The 13,587-nt window shown below is 43.7% G+C and overlaps 2 protein-coding genes across 2 annotated transcripts in view; both read left to right on the top strand.

The window, feature by feature from the left end:
• The window catches only part of NAA25 (N-alpha-acetyltransferase 25, NatB auxiliary subunit), a 43,030-nt gene extending 38,772 nt beyond the window's left edge, over positions 1-4,258 (top strand). Inside the window, exon 24 of the mRNA XM_032800640.2 lies at positions 1,004-4,258. Within this exon, the coding sequence (XP_032656531.1) occupies positions 1,004-1,126 (123 nt within the window). The 3' untranslated portion in view covers positions 1,127-4,258. The remainder of the gene's footprint in view (positions 1-1,003) is intronic.
• A 2,457-nt stretch (positions 4,259-6,715) lies between these two features.
• ERP29 (endoplasmic reticulum protein 29) lies at positions 6,716-13,284 on the top strand. Its single transcript, XM_032800641.2, has 3 exons — positions 6,716-7,085; positions 9,735-9,873; positions 11,076-13,284. The coding sequence occupies exons 1-3, from the start codon at positions 6,957-6,959 to the stop codon at positions 11,576-11,578; spliced, it is 771 nt and encodes a 256-aa protein (XP_032656532.1). The 5' UTR covers positions 6,716-6,956; the 3' UTR covers positions 11,579-13,284.
• Positions 13,285-13,587: the final 303 nt, after the last annotated feature.

Consider the following 13,587-nt stretch of genomic DNA (forward strand, 5'->3'; position numbering starts at 1 on the left):
TGGCTGGGAGTTTTATGGGGTTTTCCTACCTGCATACTATGTTTGCTATGCTATTCATTATTTATACTTTACTGGGAGAGTGTCAGTGTGCATAAGTTGTATAACATTACTTGGGGCCAGAGTTTCAGAGAGGTGGGTGGATGTGTACACATGCACGCCAGAAAATTGTGAATGCATGCAATTACTGGTGCTTTTGAAAAGGTCATTGAAGTTTGTGTCAGCTGAATCAGACAGGTTCTCCACAGGAAAAGACTCCAGCAGTGGGAAGGCAGTAGAGAGAGTCTCAGGCAGCTCCTCATTGCTGGAGCCTTTTCCTGCAGCAGGAAGACTCTGGGAGGGAGATTTCCCTCCTGCTAGAGTCTTCCCTTACTTCAGTGAAAGGCTCTGGCAGTGTGGAGCTGCTGAAGCCTTTTCCCGTTGCCGGAGTCTATCCCTGACGTGTAGCTACACACTACAGCATGGACACAGCTTGCTTTTCACTGCAGAATCTAGCTACACATACCCTACGCACCACCACCGGTGGAGTATTTTGTAGACATAGCCTTAGTCTTATGAAAACTTAGATTTCAGCAATTCGTTTTGTATTTAAGAGACTTCCTGCTTTAATAAATAATTTCTGGATTAAAATGTCTGTCTTGTAACTGACTTGTGGTTAAGAGAAGCCATTTTTTGGCATTAAATTCATTATACAAGGATGTTTTCTGCAAGTGTCAAGAAATTTTGATGTGCTAATAATCCTGTGATAGGTAAAATTAACATTAACTTAAGTTTTAAAAAAATTACTGCTTGTGGGGTTTTTATTCTGGATTGATGAGCTCTCTGATCTTTTTAGTAAATTCAAACTACTACCACAACCCCCTTACAGTGTAGTGAGACTTCAAACTGGACTTTTTTCTCCATTTCAATATTTACAAAGAGGGTGTGGGGAATTTTACAGAGGAATTTAAAATACAAAATGGTCTTTAGCCTGCAGGGTGAATGACTGTGTTTTCTTGATTTGCAGGAAGAAAAAAAGTTTACAAAGACTGTGCAAGGAAAGGTCCAAAGCAGTTACCAGCACTCAATTCAGGAAATTGGGGAGCTGCTGAAAAAGAGACTTGATACCATAAAAAAACTAAAGATTTAAGAAATGCACCCCAGGTATAAGGACTTCACAACAGAGTGACACCATAATCCCAGGCAGAAGCAACATCCAACATACCATCACTTTAATCCAGAACTTCCTCATAAATGCATGAAGGACTTTAATCATAAATATTTTTTTTAGGTATTAAAGATATATTCAGCTGATTAAATTATTGTACATAAACCAGAAGCAGGGACCCTCCATCAGAGTTTGACCACTTTTTATACATGTTCATAAGCATATTGCAACAGGAAAAATTCAGTTTTCTTCCCTTTTGGTCTCCAGAGACAACTGGAGATAATCTTTAGAAGCAGCAATAGAAATCCAGTATAAAGCATATATCTCAAAGGAGTTGTATTTTCATCTGCCATACAGTGTTTATAGGTTTTATATGGTCCTTGCCTTAGAAAAGCAGAAATTGTAGATCCCCACATTCAACCTTAGAGCATATTGTGTGGCCTCTTCCACTAAAGCAGGTTAGTTCTGGAGCTGTCTATTCTATTGACAAGCAACATGGCCCTGCTGAAAAAAAGACTTGATCTCATATGGGTCCAGCAGGGAGAGGTGATGTTGTATTGGAAGCACATCTTTTATTTAGGCATATACCGCCTTCCAGTGAGCTCATCATTAACTGAAGAGAGTCAGACTAAGTCATGCTTAGTACCGATGCAGTTTCCTCTAAGATTGAACCCCAGCGATTTGTTGGAGGAAGGGGGTGGTGTTAGTTTACATACAGATTGTTTCTAGTGGAAAGGTGGTTCAAAAAATTACAAGCCTGATCACTGTTTCAGCAAAAAGCTAGAGGCGATGTACCTAATATCTGCAGTGAAGTCTGACACCACTGACTCTGATCTCATGTCAGTTTCATGTAAAACAGTAATTGTGACTTTAAAAGGGGCTTGAAATTTTAAGACTAAGTACTTAAATAATTTTAATGGAATTGAGTCCTGTCAACTTTCTATGGCTGTAAGTTGGCAGAAGTAATTTTTGCTTCCAGTGTGGTATGAGGCTGAGAATGTTACTCTTTTGTTTGTAACTGTTTCCTTTTGTAACTAATTTTTTTATGATTATCCAAGTACAGACACATTAGTTATTCTGTTAGAGAAATGTAATTGCATCATCCGATCCCATAAAATCTGCATTTCTGCTATTTTAATTTAAAGAGTAATACAGACACACTTGTAAAACAAATAGGCACAAATATGAACATGTTGCACCTAGGATGTGAGGGACACTTGAGACTTTTACAGATTTCTTATCTTCTGATTAAAGAAAAGCAAGTATAATCTGAAATCTATATTTAAAGTTTTAAGAGAGCTGACAATCCTAGTGGTGTTGTCTCTTTTTTGAATACATTTTGTTAGAAATGCTAGAATGTTGACGAGAGTATTTTTTTAAAAGCCCTGTGTAAAATTTCAAGTTGCTGCTCTTTCTGGATTTAGTTTTACTTTGCCCCTTCCTAAAAGAGAGAGAGGACTTCCTCCAAGTTGTTTGAATTGTGATGGATGTGCTTATGATGTAGATGCAGTGTCTGGTAAGTGCTTTGGGCCGGGGGAAAACAATACCAAAATGTATTAACTCTGTTTTTTAGTGAAACATCTTTCCTGAGCAAACTATCTTATATGTTTGTATGGAAATACTTTTGGAAAGACAAGTGTGCTATTTACATTAAAACAAGACTCATGACTGAAGTTGATCATTTGAAATGCATAGTTTAAGTGAAAGCAGTCCCATCACTAAGATTGCACAGTGGCACTGAGGTGAAGTCTGCACTAGGCTTTTTGGCTAAAATATTCACACCTTGCAAACACCAGTAGGACTCGCTAGTATAGACAGGGCTCCAGGCAAACACTGACACTTTTAACTACCAAGTTGCAGAGAGCTCTGAACACGTCCAGACAGTGCAGTAGTCTATGCTGGAGTTCCTGTCCATCGTTGCTACTACCAGTGGAACTGAACAGTAGAAAATTTTAGTGAAGTAAGTTTAGACTACAAGCCTTAAAGCCTTGTGTCCGCTAGAAAGCAGAACTTGCTAAACATGTTTTTCAGCATCAGTTCCCTTTGAACAAGATTGCAACCACTGGGTTATACATCTGGCTGTGTCAATTTTAGTCAGCTGGCTTGAGTTCTGAGAGTGGGTGGAACCACACATCAGTCATACGTTCAGAAATGGCACTGAACATGCTTGTGTTCAGTGTGCACTAGCATTTAAACCTTGCTCAATACCAGTTCAGGAGGAATGTTCAGTTTTTCCCAGATTACAGCTGTTTTCCCACTTCCACTTGCAGCCACCCAATTGACCCTAAGCCTAATATCAAACAGTGTGATTCTTTTGTTACACAGTAGATGTTTCTATACTAATTCTCTAGCATGAAAATCAGATCCTCTTAAAACTCCAGGGTTTGTCTATAAAAGAGGCAACTAGATGGGTATGCAGAAATGACTGACTAATTCCTGAGCCTTTGGGAATCTTTTCTCAACCCCTATAAATTGTGTACAGTTAAATATATATTTCTTACTAAAATAAAGAGCATTTTCTCCCTCCAGCACATACACCTTCACTGGGATTTGATAGGAAATCCAGGGTATAACCCATTGCTGCTGTTATCCTTTTTGTGGTTAAATGAACCATGTGTTTAGAAAAGCTACCAAGACTACTGTTTACAGACTGAAAATTATTGCTTTTATACTACTGGGATCATGAGCCAAGATCCTTCTACAGATTTCCTCCTCAATTGATTTCTTTGCTTTAAATCATTTGTCTGATGTGGATAAAGGTGACGAGTTCTCCATCTACCTTTCTCTTCATAAAGAAAAATTTGCAATGCCTACCTGTATTGCCTATTGTTTTTGTATCTTTTTAGCAGTTTTAACTGTTCAAAAATTGCATTTATATTTTGCAATCATTGTTAAATCATGATTTATTTTAACCTTTATTAATATAAAAGGGTTTTTTTGTTACATCTGCAGCCTTATCTAAACTTTCTCTTCCTGATTATTTGTTGTAATTTATGACTGTGGAAGTTATGTATGCTTCAGCCTTCTACGGAATTAAGTGACACAACCACAAGTGATCTGCTTTAAACTGGATGGGTTTATAATTTATATAAAAGTCAGTTTCGTTATAAATTAGTTTTGCTGCCTTTCATTTTCTGTCTGGATCTTTGGAAATAGTTGAAGTCCTTCTCTTCACCATTTCGCTTTATAATGCTAATCTCCCATCAAACTCCGAGCCAGATGCTCCATTTATTGCATGAAGGGAAGTAAAAGTTGCCTGAAAACAGAACAGGGGGGAGGGAGAACAAGCTTTGTGCAAAATAAGCAAATGGTTTGCTGGCAGGAGTGGAATTGGGAAGCAGATGTTCTGTAGCATGTTCATATAGCAGTGTGTTGAAGAAACTTTCATTGTCAGTTTATGCGTTACTCGCACCCCACCCAAGTTTTTAAAGACAAGTAAAGGAAGAAGTAGGAACTTGCAGTATGATGCAGCCAGTGGAATTATGACAGAGTAGCCCTGGCATCAGGGACAGCTTGAACAACAATATGTGGCATCTGGAAGTCGGTATCGCTGCCCCCAATATGGCTGGCAGTGCCCTGTCCACTCCAACACGCAATACACTGATAGAATCAATATGCCCTTGTTTCCTCAAGCCATGTCTTGTGCTGCTTTCTCTCTTTCCTTACAGAGAAGATCTGACTCTTGCACACTCAGAACTTAATCTTGTTTACCATCTCCATTTACTCTCTCAAATGTTATGTGACTACAGTGACGTTGAAAGTTGCCAGAGTCTAGTTACTGTACCAGCAGCAGCATGACCAGTTTCCCTTAAACCCCATGCCTCTGGATGCAAGTCAACCCTGATTGTGGAGGGGATCAGGTATGGTTAATTAGTTACTATCCTCTGGTGAACCATTTGCTCTGCTAAAAGGACATATTTGAGGTGACAGTTATGCTTGTTAAACCTTTCTCCTCATTCGTGTTTAGAAATGTACCACTTGAAACTGAAACCTGTTTAACAGAAACTTCTACACATTAATTCCTTGCTGACCTGCTGCCAATTCTTTTTGTTTTAAATGCTACAATATTTGTGGATAAGAACACAGAAATCCATTAACAATAGGCTTCCCTTTATCCCTCCCCCTTTTTTTGTGTGTGTAGTGACTCTAAAGCTGCATTACCAAAGGTTTAGAAAAGTTTAACTGGCTAGTAGCAAAGAAAGGTACCTGAATTATATATACATAGGGTGACCAGATGGCCTGATACTGGGATCCTCCTGATATTGAGGGCTTTGTCTTACATATGCAACTATACCTATCCACCCACCCATGTAAAAGAAAAAAAAATCACACTTGCTATCTGGTCACTTTATGCACACAGAACAGAACAACCCTAATTACCCAAATAGCTCAAGGGCCATGGCATTGCATTTTGTGTGCATGTCAGTTAAGTACATTTCACCCTACATTGTAAGCATCAGGTGCAAGAAAAAGGTTCTTTCTCAGTGTAGATCTCCCATTTTAACAAGGGTGGTCTTACAGTGTTCTGTTTGCTATTACACAGACCCACTCTTCCATTCACAATTGTTTCACGGTCCTGTGGCAACTACTGCCATTGCTTATATAGAAAAGCAATAAATTATTTATGTTTCAGCTATTTATAATACAATGTACTAGCTGGAAAGTAGGAGAGGAGCCTGCACCAGGTAACCAGACCCCTCTCCACACATCGGCAAGCACTTCCCCTATGCTGGTCTCTGTACCATAATTTAGGAATGGCTGTTCTAAGGTTTTGTTTTGTTTTACGCTAGAGAATTTTAGCCAAAAAATTCCCACTGGTACTTATGCCCAGCTCAACTGCATAGGTGGGGAGCCTGGGTTTAGACGAAATTCTGACATGGTGCTGATTTTTATTATGTCTGCTAAGGCACCGCTTTACTTAACATAATAAAAATGTCCAAAGATGCTGCAGCCTTGTCTTCCTGGTGGTAGGGTAAGCACTGAGTGAGGGTGGTTTACTGGGGGTTGTTGTTATTTTGGTGCATGGGAGGGAGGGTGTCTTTTGCTAAAATTCCCTATCAAGGAGCCAGCCCTGCCCTCCCTCATAATTAAGCTATAACCACTGTTTAAGTTATAGCTAGGGGGGCAGATGATCTCTCGCTCACACACAGACGGGGTTTTGTTTCAGTGCTTTCTATTGCACTGCGGAGGCTCCTAGCTCTGGAACGCCTTCTCCGGTAGTGGAATGGATCACAGATCGGGGTGCTCCTTTAATTACCCAAACAATAACTCAGAACTACTCTGGATTGATGTGGGGGGGGGCTGGTCCATATCCCTTCAATAAGAGATTTCCAGGGACCAACCAGATCATCCACAAATGTAGTGAAGAGATTTTGCAGCTGGCTAAACCGCGGCTACCTTTGAATAGCCCCTGCTCTGGGACTGAGCATGTCCTCACACAGGCCCAGCTGGACGACAAAGACTAGGCTTACGAACTAATTTTTAACAAGGGGGAGGGGGGGCTTCATGCAGCTGCTTGTGCCCTTGGCCAGCCAGAAAGAGCCAACGACCAGCGGAGCAAAGCAGAGAGGGGAAGGGCAGCTAGTAACAGCCTGTGCAGCGGCGGCGCTGGCTTTTCAGAGCAGCGTCTAATGAGGAGTCTGCTCTGTGGTCCATGGGCAGCCCCAGCCCGCCCCTTTTCTCGGTTGCTCCGGGGGCTGTGTTAGCATTGGGCTCTGGAGCTGCAGCTCTTCCTGTGGGGGGAGCCAGTCACAACGGATCGGGCCACGTGACCCGCGCAAAGCGAGTCCTCTCCATCTAGAGCCTTCTCGACATGGCTTTTGCGGGGAGCGCCGTGCCGGTCTCCTCCCTGCTGCTCTGCTGGCTTTCCTTCGCCTGGGAGAGCAGCAGCGCTTTGCACACCAAGGGCTCCCTGCCCCTGGATGTCATCACCTTCTACAAGGTAAGGGGGGTGCTGCTGATCGCAGGTACCTGCCTGGCCGTCCCTCTTCCCCCGCCTGCACGGCGCGGCGGCCCGGAGAGACCGGCCGTTGGGGCGGGGAAGGGTCAGAAAGCTACGGGCCTTTTCAGCTCGCTGGATTGAAAATATATTGCAGGTCCCGGGCGGCTGCAACAGGAGCGGGCCCTGAGCGCCGGGCTTTTCAAGGGGATTTTTGGAAAGGGTTGGTGGGTAGGTAGGAGAGAGAGAGCGAGTCTTCCCCCTCCCCTCGCTGAATGGGGCAGCCTCGGGCACTTTGCGGGTGCAGTAGCACGGCGGCGCGCTCAGCCCTGCCGGGCTCAGCTCGCGGCAAGAACAGATATGGCGCAAGGGCCATTTTCAGAAGCTGCCGCTGGGGAATGGCTCAAGCGTTGGCCCTGGACCACGGTGGCCAATGGGGAAAGGGCAGAGTAGAGGCGGCCTCAGCAGCTGGCCAATCACAGGAGTCCAAGTGTCTCAATTGCACCGCGAACGTAGAGGAGGGTTTTCGCCAAGGCTGCGGTGCAGCGTGATCACCCGTTGGAGAAAGGCCATCGCTCCTGGCAGGGCAGGCGGTGTCCTGAGCACCTCGGAGCTCCACTACTGTGGCATTTCCTCTCTCTGTCTGCAGCAGGTGTCCGATTGCCGCATGCGTCAGGTTTCCTTCCAGCCACAGGCTACTGCCCTCTCACACTCCTGCTGGGGCAGCACATGCCCTTCCACAAATGCCGTGCGGGGCACCTCCGCCTAGCCTACACTAAGCACTTCTGAATAGCCAGAGCAGTCAGTGTCCAGCCCCAGCCGGGCTCCTGGCATGTCATGTGCATGAGCGACATTCCCACGAGAGAAAATCTAGAAACACCCTCTTCTATACCTGTATACAACAGCCACACTAGATGGTATTTGCTCACGTCTGTGAGCCTCTCACTCTTACTGATGCTTCTTAGCAGCCTGCGGATGGGCTATGCAATCTGCCCAAGTTCCCTAGACAAATCAGTACAGATTATTTTTTTCCAAGTAAGGAAAGGCAAGTAGTTTACGCACCAAATTTAAACCAAGTAGAAATGGAAATACCTTCCTGATTTTTTTTCCATTTCATTAACAGGGTGTACTTTTATTATGTAAAGATTTAGGTTTCTAGCACTTCAAGATGATGTTTAAGCACAAGAGCCAGGTTTTAGAAATAGGAAGGAAAATTGATCAGAAATAGAAGAAATCAGAGTGAGAAGTGGGAGTGAAGAACACCAGCTAGATCGAGTCAGCTGTCATGGGTCAGGCTTCTAATCGACACTGGAGAAGGGGTACTAGGCACCTACTTCAGTCCATGCAGTAATAACACTGAATCAATATCAGCTTATTTAACTTGTTTCTCAAAGTATGTAAGGAAGCATTCACCCTAAGCAAGTACTGTGGTAGGGGCAGTGACTGCGCATGGCTGGAGGTTTTCTTTTCTTATGACAAAAACAATGAGGTGGCCTTGTGGCACCTTAGAGACGAACACATTTTTTTGGCATATAGTTTGTACAGTGCCACAAGGACGCCTCATTGTTTTTGCTGATACAGACTAACACGGCTGCCACTCTGAAACCTTTTTTTATTACAGTTCATCTCATCCACTTGAAATGAATCTCCACGTTGATAGACCAGTTTTGGTGTATTTGCATTCTGGGACTCCTTAAGGACTTGTTCCATAGCATCTTTTGCTAGGAGCAAGGACTTTGGGGTAATTTCCAAATGTGAAGCACTACATTATGGGATGGAATTAAAAAGACTGGCTGACAGGTGGACCTATAGTATTTGCGATTTTCAGACATACTGAGGAGGGGGAGGAGAGTAACTACCAACTACACTAGTTATCAGGACCAGAATTAAAGACTTTGTTCCAGGTATTGCATAGGTTACTACGAACACTTATAAAATGCCTGGGATGGCATTTGTGGGGACGGTGGGGGGGCAGTTACTGGAATCTCAAAACATTCCTAGCAAGAATTTGCTGCACTATCTTCCCACTTAGCATAGAAAGGGCCAAGACTTGTCAGGTGTAGACACAAACCAAGTTTTGACGGAAAGCAAACAAGTCCATTTCCAAGCTGACCTCAAAGAGCCAGTGTGTTTGGTGCCAGCCTGACAAGGCCAGTTTCACTGTCCAAGCAGTGAAGCTAAAAGCCAATAGCGCAAATGATGGCATGTTAATAAGATTTTTTTCAAAAACTTTCACTTTAGCAATCTAAGGTGCTTCTGTTTGCTGAGCAACACTTTTTACTTCACTTCCAAATTTTTCACTTATTTAAAATAATGTTAGTCCTACTGCTGAATTCAGCAGTCACATTTTATTTGGCCTAAAATCCTACTTCTGTTACTCACTTGAGATGTCTCCCTGAGATCAGCTGGGGCCGATTCTACTCTCTAGGTCAATGGAGCTCCCTACCAGTAAGATGAGCAGAATTTGGCCCATTATGTCAATCAGAATTTGACTTTAGATAAGCAAAATGAAAGTAAAATCTTTCAGAGTATAATTAGAAGCTATTTTAACAAAATACTGAAGTATACAATGTAGAATTCCTGTAACTGTATATTGCATGTTTATGAAGTATTCAGTAATTCCTCCATTAATCTTTGTTTTTCTTGTACAAGGTGATACCAAAGAATAAGTTTGTCCTGGTGAAATTTGACACCCAGTATCCTTATGGTGAGAAGCAAGATGAATACAAAAAGCTAGCAGAAAGCTCAGCTTCCAGCGAAGATCTGCTTATAGCTGAAGTGGGAATATCAGGTGAGCTGTAAACGGACTAATATAATATCATCTGGGGGGGGGGGGGGACAAAATGGCACAACTCGACCTCTTACATACTGTGAAATGTCACCCAGGTCTCTGCGTTAGCTGGGTTTTGGGTGTAGCTGGCATGCTGAGAGGTCATAGAGGAATTAGGATGGCCCAGCATGACGTTGGGAACCTAAGAATAAATGATTGAAAAATTCATTTTTAGTTACTGATATATTGAATGCCCCCTTAGCCTGGTTGGTAGTGGAGCTGGCTGCCCTCGCAGCCTCATGTGAAGTGGGAGCAGGAGTGCTGGATATCCCCAGCACCCGTGGGCCAGTTTGTGAAGCCTCTCAGCACAGCTATGGAATTAAAGTTGATTTGCAGTTCCTCTTGGCCCACTTCTATGGAATATGCCTTATGAGGCATAATTATGGTCACAAGAAACAAGCGTTACATTGTTGATTCACTCTAGGGAGCATTGCCATTCATTGCTGAGGTTATGATAGAGGTGTCTGCATCATAATTGGCACCAATAGACGTCGCTATGGTAGTCTCAAGAGAAGAGCCAAAGCTTATATAAGCAATGAAGACTGAATTGCCATCACCCTTGCTGCTGCCTGTTCTGTAAACAAAGGATTTAGACCTCTACAGACTGCCTAGGTGGCATATATCACAAGGCATTGAAGTCTACCTAAACACAAACTCTTTATACCTTAGTAGAATATCTGAAATCTATATAGTCATATTCTAGCTTCAGGAATTCACATGGGATTTCTGTTTCTTCAGATTTCATTTTACAAATTTGCTTGGTATACAGCATATTCTCAATAAGTGTCTGCAGGGACATCAGCTAGAAATTATAATGAGTATTATCAGTCTATATGCTTCAGGCTACAAGCTAATCTGATAGGGATCAGGAAGAAATCATTCCATCCCTCCCCAGATTCAAGAGACAAAATCAGTGATAGAGTAAAGCAAGGTTAAACACATTATAGGGGATTTGCACCTTCCTCTGAAGCAGTCGATAATGGTTACTCTTGCAAGTGGACTTGCTGGACATTTGGGTTGTTCCATCCTATGGCAATTCCTAGTAGAGAGAGAGTGCTAGCAGAGTTGTAATTACAAACATAAACATGAATTGCTTTGGAGAAGAAAGGATCCTACTTACTGATTTTGCTCTGATCCTTTTCATATTTTGTTTCTGTTCCCAGATTATGGTGATAAACTGAACACAGAGTTGGGTGAGAAATACAAGCTGGATAAGGACAGCTATCCTATTTTTTACTTGTTCCAGGATGGGGACTTTGACAATCCCTTACCTTACAGTGGCCAAATAAAAGCCAGTGCTATTCAGCGTTGGCTGAAGAGTAAAGGCATCTATCTGGGAATGCCAGGCTGCCTACAAGAATATGACATCCTGGCAGGCAAATTTGTGAGCACCACTAAAGAGTTAGACCGTCAAGCTCTTCTCAAACAGGGGCAGGACAGTTTAGCAAAAGCCAAGGAAACGGAGAAGAAACAGGCTGAGCAGTACTTGAAAATCATGAGTAAAATCCTGGAGCAAGGAGAGGAGTTTGCTGCTAATGAAGTTGTCCGGATCACAAAACTGCTCGAGAAGAACAAAATGAGTGATGGGAAGAAGGAGGAGCTCCAGAAAAGCCTAAACATCCTTGCCTCTTTTCAAAAGAAGAATAGTGAAAAAGAAGAGCTTTAACTGGCTGGAGAACTTTGTACAAGCTGTGAAATACTGGCACGAGGTCCCATCCAGTTCTCCTTATGCAAGCAAACTTCCCTTTGACCTCCAGGGAGCAGCAAAATTCCTTCTAATGTGCTTGGTGCTTTAGAAAACTCAGAGGAAGGCCTGTTGTCTTTGAAAAATGACAGTATTCTGTAGTAGGGATTCAAACAATCACCTCTTAAAGTGAAACTGATTTGTATTAGTTGATACATACTATTACACACAGAAATACATTAAAAACAGATTTCAGGTTGCAAAGTCAAACACTCAAAAATTTTGGAAATAATATAATTAAGGTTGCCTCTGCAGAACTATCCCTCCTCTGCACTGAATGCGGGTAGGAGTCCTGTGGAAAAAATGTGATCACATGATTAAAGACTGTCCTAATGCACATGTACAGTAGGGCTGAACTGAGGTTGTACAGTATCGGAGGGGTAGCTGTGTTAGTCTGGATCTGTAAAAAGGGTATTTCCTAACTTTTGAGTATTTGGCTTTGTAATCTTAATAATCTTTTAATGTAGTTTTTGTGTATGTAATTTCCTGGATTTTTTTTTTAAAAAGCAAACTGAACAAGGAGAAATCCTACCATGTAGTGTTATATTGTCATACACATGGTTCAGCAGCAGGGTTGAAACCACTAAATCCACCACACAGACCTAGTAAGTGATAGCAATTTATGGGTTGTCATCTTCTATGTGACCATTGCTAGAGGTGGAAGATACACTTTGCCAGTGAGTTTCATAGATATTTGTTGACAGCAAAGCATACCGAGTGAGATTCAGGAATCTTAGGTTCTATCCTAGGCTCTGGAGGGAAGTACAGTAAGTGGGCACAGAACTTTTCTCCCCATATTTACCTCTTTCTGCCCCACCCGTTTTTTTTTTTGTTACAGTCTCTGCTCTTCAGGCATCTCATTCCCATATCAGTCCTTCCCCCCCCAGTAAGTCCTAGTTTTTTCCTGCACCCTAGCTTTTTCCTCAGATCTGTTTCTTGTCCTCCATTTTCCTCCAGCCCCTCTACACTGGTTCCTAGATCCAGTTTCCACAAGCTCCTTGTCTGGTCTCTGTATCCCTCTGCTCCCTCACTCCCACCCCCAGCCAACTGACTTCTACTCACCAGCTCTCAGTCTCAACCTACGCTCCTCCTCCAATTCCCAATCCCATCCTGGTGGCAGACTCTTGGAGCATTTCACATAAATGGTCTCAGAAACTTAACATGGGCTAAACAACGTTGTTTTGCAAGCCTTGTTCCGAAGAATAACACACAGTTTTGTCTGAAATTTTCCAAAAGTCAGCCTGGAGGAGATGCCCACTGTGGAAAAGTTCAGGCCAATGGTGAACATTCGGCAAAATTGTAAGTGTACGCAAGGCCTTATAAGGGAAACAGTGGGGCAACCAGAGTAATAGGCAGTGCTACTAGCCCTCTCTATAATTTTTTTAAAATTCCGTTTCCAGCGATCATTCTGTTTCTGTGAACAAGCAGATTCTGCTGCCCTAGCAGGTGTTCCGCATGTGCTGTTCCCGTGTGAAACTCAGGCAGCTGCCCTAAGACACTAAATGCGTTTGTACCGAGGCTCTGCAGAGGACTAGGCTGAGGCTGGGCAGCGGGCTAACTGCAGGGGAGGGTGCAAAGAGTGAGGACTGCTGCCAATAAAGCCTGTGCATTACTGCTGCTACGTTAAACCTGTCTCCGTCCGCTGGCGCCCGCCGCCGCCGCCGCCGCCTCCCAGGCCCTGCGCTGCAGCCGCAGAATCGCCGAGGGCAGGAGCGCGACGCAGGGGGGGAGGGGAGTAACCCCGTCCCGGGCTCTGCCCAGCGCCTCCCTCCGGGGGGCGGGGAGGGCTAGGGCTCCCGGAGCCCCCACCTAGTACAGCCCAAGCAACGCACGGGCCCTGCCGGGCTCCGGCGAGACGCCCCCGACGAAGCGCCTCGGACCGCGCGGGCTCGCGCGCCATTCCCGCCCCACCCGGCCTGGGGCTGCCGAGC

Source organism: Chelonoidis abingdonii, chromosome 22 (assembly GCF_003597395.2).
Source record: "Chelonoidis abingdonii isolate Lonesome George chromosome 22, CheloAbing_2.0, whole genome shotgun sequence".
Classification (NCBI taxonomy): Eukaryota; Metazoa; Chordata; order Testudines; family Testudinidae; genus Chelonoidis; species Chelonoidis abingdonii.